The sequence below is a fragment of the Gopherus flavomarginatus genome, chromosome 2, assembly GCF_025201925.1.
Source record: "Gopherus flavomarginatus isolate rGopFla2 chromosome 2, rGopFla2.mat.asm, whole genome shotgun sequence".
Taxonomy (NCBI): Eukaryota; Metazoa; Chordata; order Testudines; family Testudinidae; genus Gopherus; species Gopherus flavomarginatus.
In genome coordinates, this window is record NC_066618.1 from 169,550,369 (window position 1) to 169,565,643 (window position 15,275).

General features: G+C 40.6%; 1 protein-coding gene across 1 annotated transcript in view; it reads right to left on the reverse strand.

Moving 5' to 3' along the window:
• Positions 1–15,275, reverse strand: part of CDH9 (cadherin 9) — a 126,612-nt gene that overhangs the window by 14,801 nt on the left and 96,536 nt on the right. The window contains exons 6-9 of the mRNA XM_050939953.1: positions 13,658–13,845; positions 7,660–7,913; positions 5,491–5,627; positions 4,037–4,158 (exon numbers count right to left, since the gene is read on the reverse strand). Of these exons, the coding sequence (XP_050795910.1) occupies positions 4,037–4,158; positions 5,491–5,627; positions 7,660–7,913; positions 13,658–13,845 (701 nt within the window). The remainder of the gene's footprint in view (positions 1–4,036; positions 4,159–5,490; positions 5,628–7,659; positions 7,914–13,657; positions 13,846–15,275) is intronic.

The following is a 15,275-nucleotide window of genomic DNA, read 5'->3' on the forward strand; positions in this document are numbered from 1 at the left end:
AATAAAACAAAAGTGTATGCAAGGGATAAAAGTATCTATGTAGATACAGCTTGAGAGACACTGCTTTAGTCCTTTATGCTCCTTGAGAATCACATTGTCTCAAAATTTCTAATTCTTGTCAATCAGGTAATGCGGTGGCAGAGTTAAGATTATTTTAATGACATTAAATGAGCTTTATTGTACTTTCTAATAGACTGAACATATTATTTTTTTTGCGGGAGGGGGAGCAAGATAAGTAGTGTCTCAATTAGAATATCTAGAGTTTCTAACACTTGTGTTTGTGGACACAACAGCAATTTAAAACCAGCCTTCTCTTTGAAGGCTTAAACTTTTTGTTAAGTGATAAATTATTTTCAACCTTTACTCCAGTTTATCTAAGGTTTCTGAAGAGGAGTGATCAAGTAGATAAATCAACTGCGAAATGCAAAATATTTGTCTCTAAAGTATTATTGCAGAATATGAACTTGAAGAATCAAAAGGCAAATGAAAATGTAGGCAGTTAGTCAACTAACTCCCATGGAAAGTCAGTAGGAGTTGGACACCTAAGTCCTATAGGTTGCTTTGAAGATCCCAGCCCTAATTTACACCCAAAGAATGGCCAGGTGTTGTGAATTACACATACACAGTTAGTTGGGAAACTAAATTGCAATTTGTGCATTAATGAGTATTCCATATATTTGAAATTCCACAAAATGTACAGGACTACCCAGAGTTTGGAAAGATATCATTTAAGAGAACATGACAAGTCGCCAGTCCGGTTGGAACTTGTTTGTGTTCATACCCCCAAAATAAAACTACAATAAACAGTAATTGGATGAAATTTCTAAGCTCATCACATAGGTCTCAAACCTTAGTCACGCATGAAAATTTATGTCACAGTGGTGAAGACATTGTATCTTAATTATAAACATCACATTATTTTATGACGAGGTGCTCCATTAGACTGAGTGTTTCATGTGTTTATTTCATTATCTGTTATAATTCCTACCGCTATTTTCATTTCATTTAGTATTGCTGTTACTGTATATATCAGGGATAGGCAACCTATGGCATGCGTGCCGAAGGTGGCACACGAGCTGATTTTCAGTGACACTCACACTGCCCAGGTCTTGGTCACCAGTCCGAGGGGCTCTGCATTTTAATTTAAAATATTTAAGAAGCTTCATTTAAAATTAGAAACCTTATTTACTTTATATACAACAATAGTTTAGTTATATATTATATACTTATAGAAAGAGACCTTCTAAAAACATTAATGTATTACTGGCATGCAAAACCATAAATTAGAGTGATTAAATGAAGACTCGGCACACCACTTCTGAAAGGTTGCCGACCCCTGATCATTAATGATCTGGAGGATGGGGTGGACTGCAACCTCAACAAGTTTGCAGATGAGACTAAACTGGGAGGAGTGGTAGATATGCTGGAGGGTAGGGATACGATACAGAGGGACCTTGAGAATTAGAGGCTTGGGCCAAAAGAAATCTGATGAGGTTCAACAAGGACAAGCGCAGAGTCCTGCGCTTAGGATGGAAGAATCCCAGGCATTGCTACAGATTAGGGACTGAATGGCTAGGCAGCAGTTCTGCAGAAAAGGACCTAGGGTTTACAGTGGATGAGAAGCTGGATATGAGTAAACAGTGTGCCCTTGTTGCCAAGAAGGCTAACTGCATTTTGGGCTGCATAAGTAGGTGCATTGCTAGCAGATCGAGGGACGTGATCATTCCCCTCTATTCGACATTGGTGAGGCCTCATCTGGAGTACTGTGTCCAGTTTTGGACCCCACATTACAAGAAGGATGTGGAAAAATTGGAAAGAGTCCAGCAGAGGGCAACAAAAATGATTAGGGGGCTGGAGCACATGACTTATGAGGAGAGGCTGAGGGAACTGGAATGGTTTAGTCTGCAGAAGAGAAGAATGAGGGGGGACTTGACAGCTGCTTTCAACTACGTATCAAATGGGGGTTCCAAAGAGGATGGATCTAGACTGTTCTCAGTGGTAGAAGATGACAGAACAAGGAGTAATGGTGTCAAGTTGCAGTGGGGAAGGTTTAGGTTGGATATTAGGAATAACTTTTTCACTAGGAGGGTGGTGAAGCACTGGAATGGATTACCTAGAGAGGTGGTGGAATTTCCTTCCTTAGAGATGTTTAAGGTCAGGCTTGACAGAGCCCCAGCTGGGATGATTTAGTTGGGGATTGATCCTGCTTTGAGCAGGGAATTGGACTAGATGACCTCCTGAGATCCCTTCCAACCCTGACTTTCTATGATTCTATGATATGATTCTATGATTTGACTGTATTATGTGCATCAAAAGTAATGAAAAGATGTGTATGAAAAGGAATCATATTGGCAATGAGGGCCTTGTATACAAACCAAGGCAATTTCAGTCAAAGTATGTTATATTATCTTTCTACCACACGGACTAACTCGTACAATTGGTGACACTGAGTCAATAACGTGAATAGAATGTGACTCAGTTGAGCCGTTGGCTGCACATCTGCCACTTCTTTTTTTCTTTCCTTTTCTAAAATAACATTGAAATGTATTTTCTGTTTCAATTGCTACTTTACACTTGATCTGTACTTCCTGGAGTTCCCCAGTTTATAAGGGGAAACCTACACATACAGTTCTTCCCCAAGAGGGCTCTAAACTTTTTCTATCATGGGCTTCTGCTTCTGGATACAGTCTAGCCCTTAACTTTTAATTCCTTAGAAATCCATTCCATACTGAGATACTTTTAATGCAATGTTTCCACGCAGAGTGAATGTTTATAGTGAAGGCGTAACTCTGTGAACAAAAATGTGAAAACTGAAATGTCAGCTGATCCCATGATAAATAGAGAGACAAGATGGGTGAGGTAATATCTTTTATTGGACCAACTTCTATTTTGAAAATTGTTTTAGTTTACTTGAATGATCATGGGGTATATTTCCTGATTTTTTTCTTCTTTCTAGTACGTGGCAGTGTGTGATGAAATTGGTCCAATAAAAAATAGCACCGTACTCACCTTGTCTCGTTAATGTATTGGGAGCAACACAACTACAACAACACTTCAAGATAATGAATTTTGCCATCTGAAATGGAATCTCCGCAACATGAGGATAAAGGAAGAAAAGCTTAACAGTGATATATACTTTGAGTAAATTCAAGAAACAAAACATCATCCTCAAAGGACTCACATGTATAACTCTCTGACCACTACATAAACATAGAAGTTGATGCAATAAAAGATACCTCATCCACGTTTTCCTAATATCCTGAGACCACCATAGCTACAACAATGCTGGAAACATCCATAATAAATAAAAGATTGTAATATTTACAATAGTGATAGAATATTTCAGTATATCCATATGTGTGTTTTGCTGCACTGTGTACCTGGAACTTTTCTTCTCTTTTCTCCAAGCTAGTAAATTGCTTCCTCTTTAAATCTGTTTTAGTTTATAAAAAGGATGTGTGGATGCACTTAGCATAAAGCAAGAGCCATCCTGGACCTTTGCACAAATTCAAATCTAACCCAAACTGAATCTTAACCAAGGTCTGAGAAAGTTGACATATCTTTATAGCTTTAAAATTATAGTTCCATATCACAATTTCTTGATTCTGGCAAGGACCAGAAATATGTGAGGTTTCCAAAATTGGGTTTTTGCCTATTTCAAGTTATCAATAGATCATATAATGCTTTGCAAGCATGCAAACAAGAAGAATTAGCTAAACATATGAAATTTTAGTGACTTATCCATAACTCCTTCTATAAAAAGAGTTTTGTGATGAAGACTATTAAATCATTACCTAAAAATAAAATATTGTGTATTTATTATATTAGAGCCAAATCTTGCATTCCTTATCCACCTGAAACATCTATTGAATTTGGAAATACAATAGGAGGATTTATTATGCATTATTTTTCATCCGTGCAAATCAGGATTGTCATGGAGATGTTAGCTTCTGTTGTGAATAACTCTAGAAATAAATAAAAAACAGCAACAGAAGACACAGGCATAAATTTGCTAGTAGAGTAAATATGCATTTACCTGTCCTGCTTTTGCATTTTCACAAACAAAAGTTTCATAATATTTGGCAAATTCTGGTGCATGATCATTTATGTCTAAAATCCTGATGAAGACAGGTATCTGGCTACTTTGTTTAGGATTATCTGGAACAAGAAAATAATTTATAATTTAGCTAAGGAATATAAGGACTGGAAAGATTTACAGTAAAGAGAAGTAAAATTATCAAGCATATTTTATCTACTTCTCCTCCACCCCCAAAACATATAAGAAATGCTCATATCTTTACAATTATGTTCAGTTTTCTACTGGTACATAATTTAATATAGTTAAGACTCATATTTGAAACCCATTACATTATTTTAAAAAGAAAAATGTTATAGGGCAAAACTACCTCAGTCTAAATTGATTTGCACTTGAAAACAGAATTTTAAATTATCCAAGGTGTCTGGTTTGTCAATGTATTCCAATCAGCAGTGAGTGTATACGTGCTTATTTTCTTCAATCTGTGTCCTAAAATGGAGTTACTGAAGGTAATCCAGGAGGGATAGATAAATTTTCTGGATCAATTCAAAGCCCTGTCTAACTACAAAGGCAGGAAGAATGTATCTGACGCCTTCATCGTTAATGTGCCACTGCAAGTAACCTCCTAGGCTAAATCATAGCCAATGGGATAAATAAAGTGAAGGAAATATTGGCAGTTGGGTCAGTGTTTGGAGAAAATAGCTTTCTTAAAGAAAAAAATGGGGTGGCTCATTCTAAAAGATAGTCTGTGTATCCAATACGCTCATCACAGCCCACACAATGTCAATCTCACTGCTTCCCAAAATAAAGGAAGAAGTTGCAAGGAGGAGAAAAATAGTGTCATAGAGCCCATCACTTAACTGTGGTGTGGTCCTATGGAAGATACAAGATCAAATTTTCTTTTCTGCCTGGGGGGAAAGGTAATATACTAACTTTACAGGACTCTGGTTGTGACTGCAGTTGGATTGATCCCTGCGTAAATTAGAGCAGCCTGAAGGCCAATCTAATGTCTGCCCATGGCCCCAAAGGTCCATTCTGACAGTCTGGGATTGCTGGAATGCTCTAACCACGCCATCATTTTCTTATAAATTTCCCCTCTCCTAGAGCCTGAGGGAGCAATGTAGAATCACTATGTTAGCTCTCTACCAATTTATGCAAGGGAAATCCTCAGGAAGCCAGTTATGTTGACTTTGTCCTCTTCTATACAGCTGAAGTGGAGCTCTGATTTTTTTTTTAATATGGCAAAAAGGAGGTAAATCATGAAATAAGTTTTGTATTAAAAGTTACCCCTGCTGAGTTTTCGGGCTTGTAGTTAGCAAATGATGTGCTTGGCTGTAACTTTTAAAGACAGACAAGGGTGAATCTGGTAAAAACATTTAAAATGGAAATTTGTTATACAATTTCCAAATTTCTGTGTTCTAACATTCTCTTCAGATAAGCCATCTCCAACTCACTGATTTCAGTTGCTATAACAGTGATATTGTGCCAGGGGGTTTCTTCCCGATCAAGTGGCTTTGAGATGAATATAGACCCATTTCCTGAACAGATGTTGAATATTCTGTCAAGGTCAGTGTGTCGATCCACAGAATATCTGTCAAGATATAATACAAGTGTGTATCACCTTCTTCTATTATATTTTCCAGTTTTGCTTATTAACCACCATTAAATGCTTCCAGTTTTAACTTAGGTAAGGCTACCTTAACATTTGAAGTATGGTAAGGTTCCCTGTACTTACTATAGGGAATAACTAGTGCAGAGTACGGTAAATACCAAGTTAAAGTTATTTAAGACTTTGGCTGTTTCTGAAAGATGGGGTGTAAACTCCATATGCTTAGCATAGCCTGTACAATGTCAGTTTCATGGCACTGGTCTTAAATAGGATAGAAGGGTAACACACCTGTATAGGAATATATTCAGTATGAGTCATTTTACAAAATATATTTTAGCCCAGAAATATAATAAATTCTGAAGGATAGTGAGTTAACTTGGACTGAATTGTCTTTGTTAAGATTTTCATGAATGATTAGAGATTTTGGATGCTTCAGTTTTTTGAGTGCTCAAACCTCAGACACCATCACAGGGACTTAATTTCAATAACCATTGAGCATCCACTTGCTGAAGATAGGCACCTTTGATTTTTCTCAGGATGGGCAGAAAATCACTAAAAAATACTTTTTTTAAAATTTTGGCTTTTAGATCTGAAAATGCAACAAGACTATAACCCAGTATTAATGATACATTGCATTTGTTGATCTCTCTTTTCCTTCCAAAAAAGAATAACTTACATTTATAGTCATCCTCTGATCTAGTGAGCTAGTGACCATTAATCACAAACCAGTTGAATGAAGAGTGTATGCACAGTTTGCTTGATGATATTATTTTCCCCCAAAATGTGAACTTTGAGAAAGTAAATAATTCAGAGTTATCTCACTTTCAATCAGAAATATAGCTGAAGCAGGTTTCACAATCATTTACATGGTCTATGCACTAATGTACAAATGGTCAGTGTTATGCATCTCAGTTTAGACAATAATAGCAGATGCGCTAACAGTTACGGCAGTAGCACAGCACCAAACATTTACCTCCTAATTGTTATGAGTTTCTCACAGTAATTTCTTATTTGATATGCTGTGCAAATGTTGATCATTAAATATTTAAGAAGTAGAACATGGTAGACAGTGTATCTCTAGGGGATTGTTTCATTGATTGAGCCTGTTGCAAGGTGTGATGCAGAGTGCTGAGTGCCATTGACCAGCAGAGATGCACATTCATCCAATAGAAATACACTGTCTTGAACATCTTATATAAGCTTGCCAATAGGGACAAATAAAGTAAAATAGCATTGCCCTGCGAATGATATAAGTGAGAGTTCTGCAAAGCAATGTGTGTTTGTTATAATCAGGCTTATACACTTCCTTTTGCCAGACCCCCAGGACGGCGCTAGTGTTTTTAGCGCCCTAGGCACATGGCCATTTCGCCGCCCCGCGCGCTGGTCCCGCGGCTCCGGTGGACCTGTCGCAGTTGTGCCTGCGGAGAGGGTCCGCTGGTCCACGGCTCTGGTAGAGCTGCCACAGCTGTGCCTGCGGGAGGTTCACCGGAGCCGCAGGAGCAGCGGACCGTCTGCAGGAATGCCTGCGGCAGCTCCACTGGAGCTGCGGGACCAGGGGACCCTCCGCAGTCACGACTGCGGCAGGTCCACCAGAGCCACCTGCTGCCCCTCCCCCCGCAAAATGCCGCCCCTCAATAATCCTGGCGCCCTAGGCGATTGCCTAGGCCGCCTAAATGGAAGCGCCAGCCCTGCGGACCCCCATACTTTTCCATTTGAAAAGACATACTGTGATGTATTAAGTCTGCTTGCCGTCACCAGTTCTCCACAGATATTTGATTGCTCAATTTATTTCCACTTGATCACCGTAGATCTGATCCTGTAATGTGCTCAGTGCCCTTAACTGTCACTTAGCTCATTTGTGTCCTCTACTGTCACTGAGCTCATTTGGAATTAAAGCTGCTATTTACTTCTCAGGATCAGACCATGTACCATTTGCTTTACTACATTTTGAGAAAAAGATGAAATGAGCATCTACATCTAATGCATTTTACACCGTGCATGAACTGATATTTACTTTATTGCATTCTTGGTGGTATCTGGATCTTGAGCTATCACTTGCCCGATGATAGTTCCCTCCTTGGCATCTTCATCTACTTCTATTATATAAGAGCTCCTGCTGAATATTGGAGGTTCATCTACATCTTCCACAGAAACTTTGACGAGAGCCGTGTCCTTAAATGGCCCCAAGTGGAAAAAGCGTGGGTCAGGATGAGTGTTGGCTGCCTCCACTCTTAAGGAGTACAGCATCCTGTTCTCAAAATCCAACTGCTAGAGAGCAAAGAATAAAAAAGTGGGGTCAGTTTACAAGAAATGTAAAAAAAAATTACAGCACTAAAATAACAGGGGCAGGAGTTATCAGGGACCGTATTAGCAACCTTAATCCTATCTGAGAGACCGCACAGGGTTCCTACATTGAGATACACAATTCATCAGTCACAGCACTATAGAGCCAATTATAGATGACTAAGGCACAGGACACGGGATTCTTTAACTTATTATGCAAAATGTAGCTTGGTAATAATGATTAGGTAGTTGGTAAAGTCACTTTCTCCTTTCATAGAACTGGAAGGAACCTCGAGACGTCATCTAGTCCTGTCCCCTGCACTCGTTGCAGGACCAATTATCTAGACCATTCCTGACAGGTATTTGTCTAACCTGGTCTTAAAAATATCTAATGATGGATATTCCACAACCTCCGTAGGCAATTTATTCCAGTGCTTAACCACACTGACAGTTAGGAAGTTTTTCCTAATGTCCAATTTAAACGTCCCATGCTGCAATTTAAGCGCATTGCTTCTTGTCCTATCCTCAGAGGTTAAAAAACCAATTTTTCTTCCTCCTCCTTGTAACAACCTTTGACATACTTGAAAATTGTTATGTTTCAAAGCAATTGAAATCTGCTATACTCTACACACTGTGATAAACTCAGGACAGACAGCTGCAAAGGAGGGGCAGGAATCAGTCCCAGAGGGTTAAAAGGCCCTCCTCCTTATCAACTGGGAGGTAACTACAGGTCAATCAGGTTCAGCTGAGAAAGGGTTACCAAGGTAGCAATTACAATCAGCTGAGGGGGAGCTACCTGAACTTAATTAGGATCAGCTGATTCCAACTTAGGGCTGCCTGAGACCTTTTTAAACCCTTCCCTGGGGAGGAAGGAGGGGGTAGAGCAGAGAGAGAAGGAGCCTTGCTGCCAGGAGTGTTGGAGCAGCAAGACAGCGAGCCTCACCAGGAGGGGAGGCAGTACTCTCTCCCACAAGAGAATAAAAATACTCTAAACAGGACTGGTGGAGATACGGGAAGCAGACTTCCCCTGTGTTACAAGGGGACCACATTACCCAAGCCTGTCTCACCAGGGCTAAAAGCAGCAGAGGCTGGGGAGACTGAGAAGGTGCCTTGCCACAACACACAATAGTGAACATTTTCCATATTGAAATCTTGCAAAGGGGATTAATATTAGTGATGGGCAAATCTCAAAGGCATCATCATTTGGGATAAGCTTCCAAAGTCTTGGATGTTCAGCCTCAATTTATATGAAATTCTTTTTTGGAACAATCAATCCAGAATATTAGAGCTAGAGCTTTCTCATGAGTGTATTTTTGCATTTCCTTATTATGGCCAGTATTAAGAATACCATGGGAAAAATCTTGTCTAATGGCAATCTGGTACATCAAATTTGAGATGAAACTTGGAAGAAGGGCAGAAAAAAGAAGGGAAACGGTTTTAGTATGGGTGATGTGGGTTTTCTTTAAAGGTTTTATTTGTTTGCCAAACATTAGGTTGGTTTAGCTAGGAGAATAACTAGTGTGTCCATTAATAATTACATCACTATGATAGTGGCTAGCTTGGTTTTATCATTTATATTCTATTCTGTATTTCATCTCTTACAAAGATGTATATAATTTTTATAGGATTCTAATTATAAACATGATTTATAAAACTGTATTTATAATCTAGTACTGACTCAATCAGAAGTGCAATAGAATGAATTATTTGGGTCTGAGTTTTTCAGAGATCTTGACTATGATATCCAGCATATTGTTGTATCAAAATAAAATAAGAACGAGTTGTTCTAGCTCCAGATTTAACTTTGAATCAATTATTAGTTATATTCCAAAAAATTACTTTAAAATAAGTTAAGGTTGCAAAGTCAAGCACTCAAATTTAGGAAGTACTGTAATTAAAGTAGCCCAGGCCACATGTGTTCAGCTCTGTTTTGCATAAAAATGTGAAAATAACTTATAATTTTTCCATTTTTTTCAACTGATTTTATTTTCAAAATGAGACTGCCAATTTTTTATCAGAACCACTTTGCAAAGGTTCTCAGCTAATGAAGCTTAAATGAGTTTGGATTTATGTTCATGCAAGGTTTGGGTTTTGAAGTTTTATTCATATTTATAGAAGTTCACATGTTCAGTAGAAAAATAATTGAGGCTAATGGCTGTAATGGAAAGTATCAGGAGTTACCCCATATGATGTGTCTCAAGGACAAACCCAAAGTAGTGCTACAGCCTAAAATGGGTATTCAGATAACATCAAAATAGTTTTCAATATGCTCATCTGGCCAATTTTAAGCCCTAAAGAATCACAGATTGTCTATGAATTCAAGTTTTGTATATTCCTTTTATCCAAGGGCACCTATTGACATGTCATGTAACTGTCAAGGTATGATGGAAACGGCAGATTTCAAGTAGGCTGGAGGCAGGGCCGGCTCCAAGTTTTTTGCTGCCCCAAGCAAAAAAATTTCCCCACAGCCCTGCCCCAACTCTGTCCCTTCCTTGTCCCATTCCAACCCCTTCCCCAAATCACCAGCCCCGCCTCTTCCCCCGGGTGTGCCACATTTCCCCTCCTATCCCTCTCTCCTGAGAAGCAGACCAGCGCCGCGCTTGGGGGAGGAGATGGAGGTGAGCTTGAGGGAGCGGTTCCTCTGCTGCCCTTAGGGTTACTTCTTGCGGCCCTCCCCGTGCCCCCCACCGCTGCAGCTTACCTCCACTCCACCTGCTCCCCTGAATGTGCCGCCGCTGCTCTGCTTCTCCCCCCTCCCTCTCAGGCTTGCCACAAAACAGCTGATTCGTGCGGCAAGCCTGGGAGGGAGGGGGGAGAAGTGGAGCAGTGGCGCACTCGGGGGAGCAGGCAGCAGTGGCGTGGAGGTGAGCTTGGGGGGAACAGTTCCTCCCCGCAAGGTTACTTCCTGCGGTGCTCCCCGTGCCCCGCACCACTGCTGCTCACCTCCGCTCAGGGCCGGCTCCTGGCTTTTTGCGCCCCAAGCCAAAAAAAAAAAAGAAGCTGGAATGTCCCTTGGAAAGTGCCACCCAAGCACATGCTTGGAGCGCTGCTGCCTAGAGCCGGCCCTGGCTAGAAGTTTGAGTTGAACCTTTCTTGCACCTCTAGAAAAGAGACTCCTCATTGGAGAGACAGGAAGGCTACAGGAGAACAGGCTATCTATACTGAGTTCTCTTTAAAGGTGTGAGTTCATCAAACTTGTTCACTTCAAGCCCTTGTGGACCATACTGCAGAGTTCAGATGATAAACCCCTCCAGGTTCTCATGGTTCTACTTCAAAACTATTCTGTGGCACCTTATAGACTAACAGACTTTTTGGAGCATGAGCTTTCGTGGGTGAATACCCACTTCGTCAGATGCATGTAGTGGAAATTTCCAGAGGCAGGTATATATATGCAGGCAGGCTAGAGATAATAAGGTTAGTTCAATCAGGGAGGATGAGGCCCTGTTCTAGTAGTTGAGGTGTGAAAACCAAGGGAGGAGAAACTGGTCATCAATGTAGCGTAGGTAGAGAAGGGGCGTGAGTGGACGAGAGCTGAGAAACAGTTGTTCCAGGTCGGCCATAAAAATATTGGCATATTGTGGGGCCATGCGGTTGCCCATAGCGGTGCCACTGATCTGGAGATATATATTGTCATCAAATTTGAAATAGCTGTGTGTGAGAATAAAGACACAGAGCTCAGCAGCCAGTTGTGCTGTGGCATCATCAGGGATACTGTTCCTGACAGCTTGTATTCCATCTGTGTGTGGGATGTTTGTATAGAGAGCCTCTACCTCCATGGTGGCTAGGACGGTGTTTTCTGGAAGGTCACCAATGAATTGTAGTTTCCTCAGGAAATCAGTGGTGTCACGGAGATAGCTGGGAGTGCTGGTGGCATAGGGTCTGAGTAGAGAGTCCACATATCCAGACAGTCCTTCAGTGAGAGTGCCAATGCCCGAGATGATGGGGCGTCCAGGATTTCCGGGTTTGTGGTTTTTGGGTAGTAGATAGAATAACCCTGGTCGGGGCTCTAAGGGTATGTTGATTTGTTCGGGTGTTAGTGTAGGGAATGTCCTGAGTAGATGTTGCAGTTTCTTAGTGTATTCCTCAGTGGGATCTGAGGGAAGTGGCCTGTAGAATTTGGTACTGGAGAGTTGTCTGGCGGCCTCCTTTTGGTAGTCAGACCTACGCTACATTGACGACATCTTCATCATCTGGACCCATGGGAAGGAGACTCTGGAAAAATTCCACCACGATTTCAACAGCTTCTACCCCACCATCAACCTCAGCCTGGACCAATCTCCACTTCCTAGACACCACAGTGCAAATAAGTGATGGTCACATTAACACCACCCTATACTGAAAACCTACCAACTGCTATGCCTACCTTCATGCCTCCAGCTTCCATCCTGGGCACATCACACGATCCATTGTCTACAGCCAAGCACTGAGGTACAACCGCATCTGCTCTAACCCCTCAGACAGAGACCAACACCTACAAAATCTCCACCAAGCATTCTCAAAACTACAATACCCGCACGAGGAAATAAGGAAACAGATCAACAGAGCCAGATGTGTACCCAGAAGCCTCCTACTGAAAGACAAACCCAAGAAAGAAACCAACAGGACTCCACTGGCCATCACATACAGTCCCCAGCTAAAACCCCTCCAACGCATCATCAGGGATCTACAACCCATCCTGGACAATGATCCCACACTTTCACAGGCCTTGGGTGGCAGGCCAGTTGTCGCCCACAGACAACCTGACAACCTGAAACATATTCTCACCAGTAACTGCACACCGCACCATAGTAACTCTAGCTCAGGAACCAAGCCATGCAACAAACCTCAATGCCAACTCTGCCCACATATCTACACCAGCGACACCATCACAGGACCTAACCAGATCAGCCACACCATCACCGGTTCATTCACCTGCAGGTCCACCAATGTAATATACGCCATCATATGCCAGCAATGCCCCTCTGCTATGTACATCGGCCAAACTGGACAGTCTCTACGGAAAAGGATAAATGGACACAAATCAGATATTAGAAATGGCAATATACAAAAACCTGTAGGAGAACACTTCAACCTCCCTGGCCACACTATAGCAGACTTTAAGGTGGCTATCCTGCAGCAAAAAAAACTTCAGGACCAGACTTCAAAGAGAAACTGCAAATTTGACACCATCAGCTCAGGATTAAACAAAGACTGTGAATGGCTTGCCAACTACAAAACCAGTTTCTCCTCCCTTGGTTTTCACACCTCAACTGCTAGAACAGGGCCTCATCCTCCCTGATTGAACTAACCTTATTATCTCTAGCCTGCTTGCATATATATACCTGCCCCTGGAAATTTCCACTACATGCATCTGACGAAGTGGGTATTCACCCACGAAAGCTCATGCTCCAAAACGTCTGTTAGTCTATAAGGTGCCACAGGATTCTTTGCTGCTTTTACAGATCCAGACTAACACGGCTACCCCTCTGATTCAAAACTATTGTTTGTGAGAGTGTGTCTTTGATAGACAGCAGCTCTTGAGAATATTGCTTTATGTCAAGTGACATGCGAAGTAAATTCCCCCAAGCCTTGGGAATAACAATAGCTGATGAAGAAAGAGGACAACAAAACCAATACAGCTTCTCAGCAGGTGACCCCAGTTGAGACTTTCCTTTTCCCTCCCCTTTGAGGAAAGAAAAAAACCACCTGGAGTGTTAAGTGTAGTAAAAAGAGAGGGAGCAAAAATAAACCTTTTTGATGGTTATAATCCCTTCCTGTGTGTCCTCGTCAGTGATGATATCAAACATGTCTGAGCCATCCCCATTGGAAATGCTATACTCAGTCGCAGCATTTTCACCCACATCGAGGTCATTGGCTTTTATTCTGCCGAGAGGAGTCCCAAGCGATGCGGACTCAGGCGAGCTGAATTGGTAAGTACCTGGAAAAGTTAAATCAAACTTTTTTTAGTCATTTATCTTTCTAAATAATAAATGCCATTTGTTTCCCCTAGATTTTTTTTTTAACTTGCCTTGAAAGTTGAAACATTCTAAGAAAAGTGCTCTTAGTCATCAGGAGTAAACTTTAAAACAAAAAAGGCTTGACTCTCAATTAAAAGTTTTGCTTTTTTTTTTATGAAAGTGTGACACTTCAAAGGCACTTAGTACTGTATTCTTTATACACTTTTTCTTTTGTACTTCAGATGAAAGGAACATAGATAGAAGCACGATAATACAGCAGTGATTATGACCCTGAGTAGTTAATGTCTTTATTTATTTTGTCTATCTTCTACACATTTTTTTTCAATGATACCGTCAGTTATTTTTTTTTCTAGGAACCACAGTTTATAAAACAGAATAGATCTGAGGAAGAAACTAAAATACAATAGACAAGGTTTTCTATTTTGAAATTGCCTTAAACAGCTTTAAGTGTGTTTTATGTGAGATATAAGTTTTTCATGGAAACACATAATACAATATATTGCAAAAAGCATTTGAGATATGTAATATTTAATATTCCTGCTAACTGCTTGAACTGTATGAAAGTTGTACAAATGTGTTCAGATTTTTGAATTAATTCACTTTGGACACATTTCATCCCTGATTTCTGTTAATGCTTGTGGAATCAGGTTTTACTAGCCTGCATGCTATTGACAAAGGAATTTTAACCTTGCACATCTTAGTACAGAAGGTAAATTTTAAATGTCTCTTTTCCCAGCCTGTGCACCAAAAGACTAACTATAAAGTTATGCTCCTGCAGAACAGGCATAATATTACATGAGTCCCTTGATAATCACAGTCAGGAAATATAACGTGAACTTCAATTCACAAGATACGGGGTTAAAATAGTTCTTAAAACAGTGTTGGCAAATACTTACTAGTAAGAAGTAGGTCTGAGAAGTTTGCAGACATTTTGCATGCCAATTTGTTGAATATTTGTTATCTGTCATTTGTACAGCTTACTTAGTTACTAGCATCATGCCACTTGTAGCAATTATAAACTGGTACCCATGTAGGATATATTGTGAAGCCTTGCCTGACCAACACAACCTTGGGGAAGGCAGTGTGCCTGAAGAAGGTAGAATCCCTATTTGAGTGGTTTAACGAACAGACAGACTGTACAAACTACACCAGCCTATAGCAGATACAGCCTATGTCACTTGATGTGACTAGTTCTTCCCTCATGCATCCATAGCCCTTCTCTACCCTCTCATCCATTTTGGGGCACAGTGAGAGAGCAGTTTCTGAGTTTTCCCAAGTACACTGATCATAACAGATCCTTGTGTGGCCTAAAGCAGGTTGAGTGAGTCTCTATGCCCAGTGTCATGCACCTAAATCATGATCTCTGACTAATGGAAATGTCTTATATTTA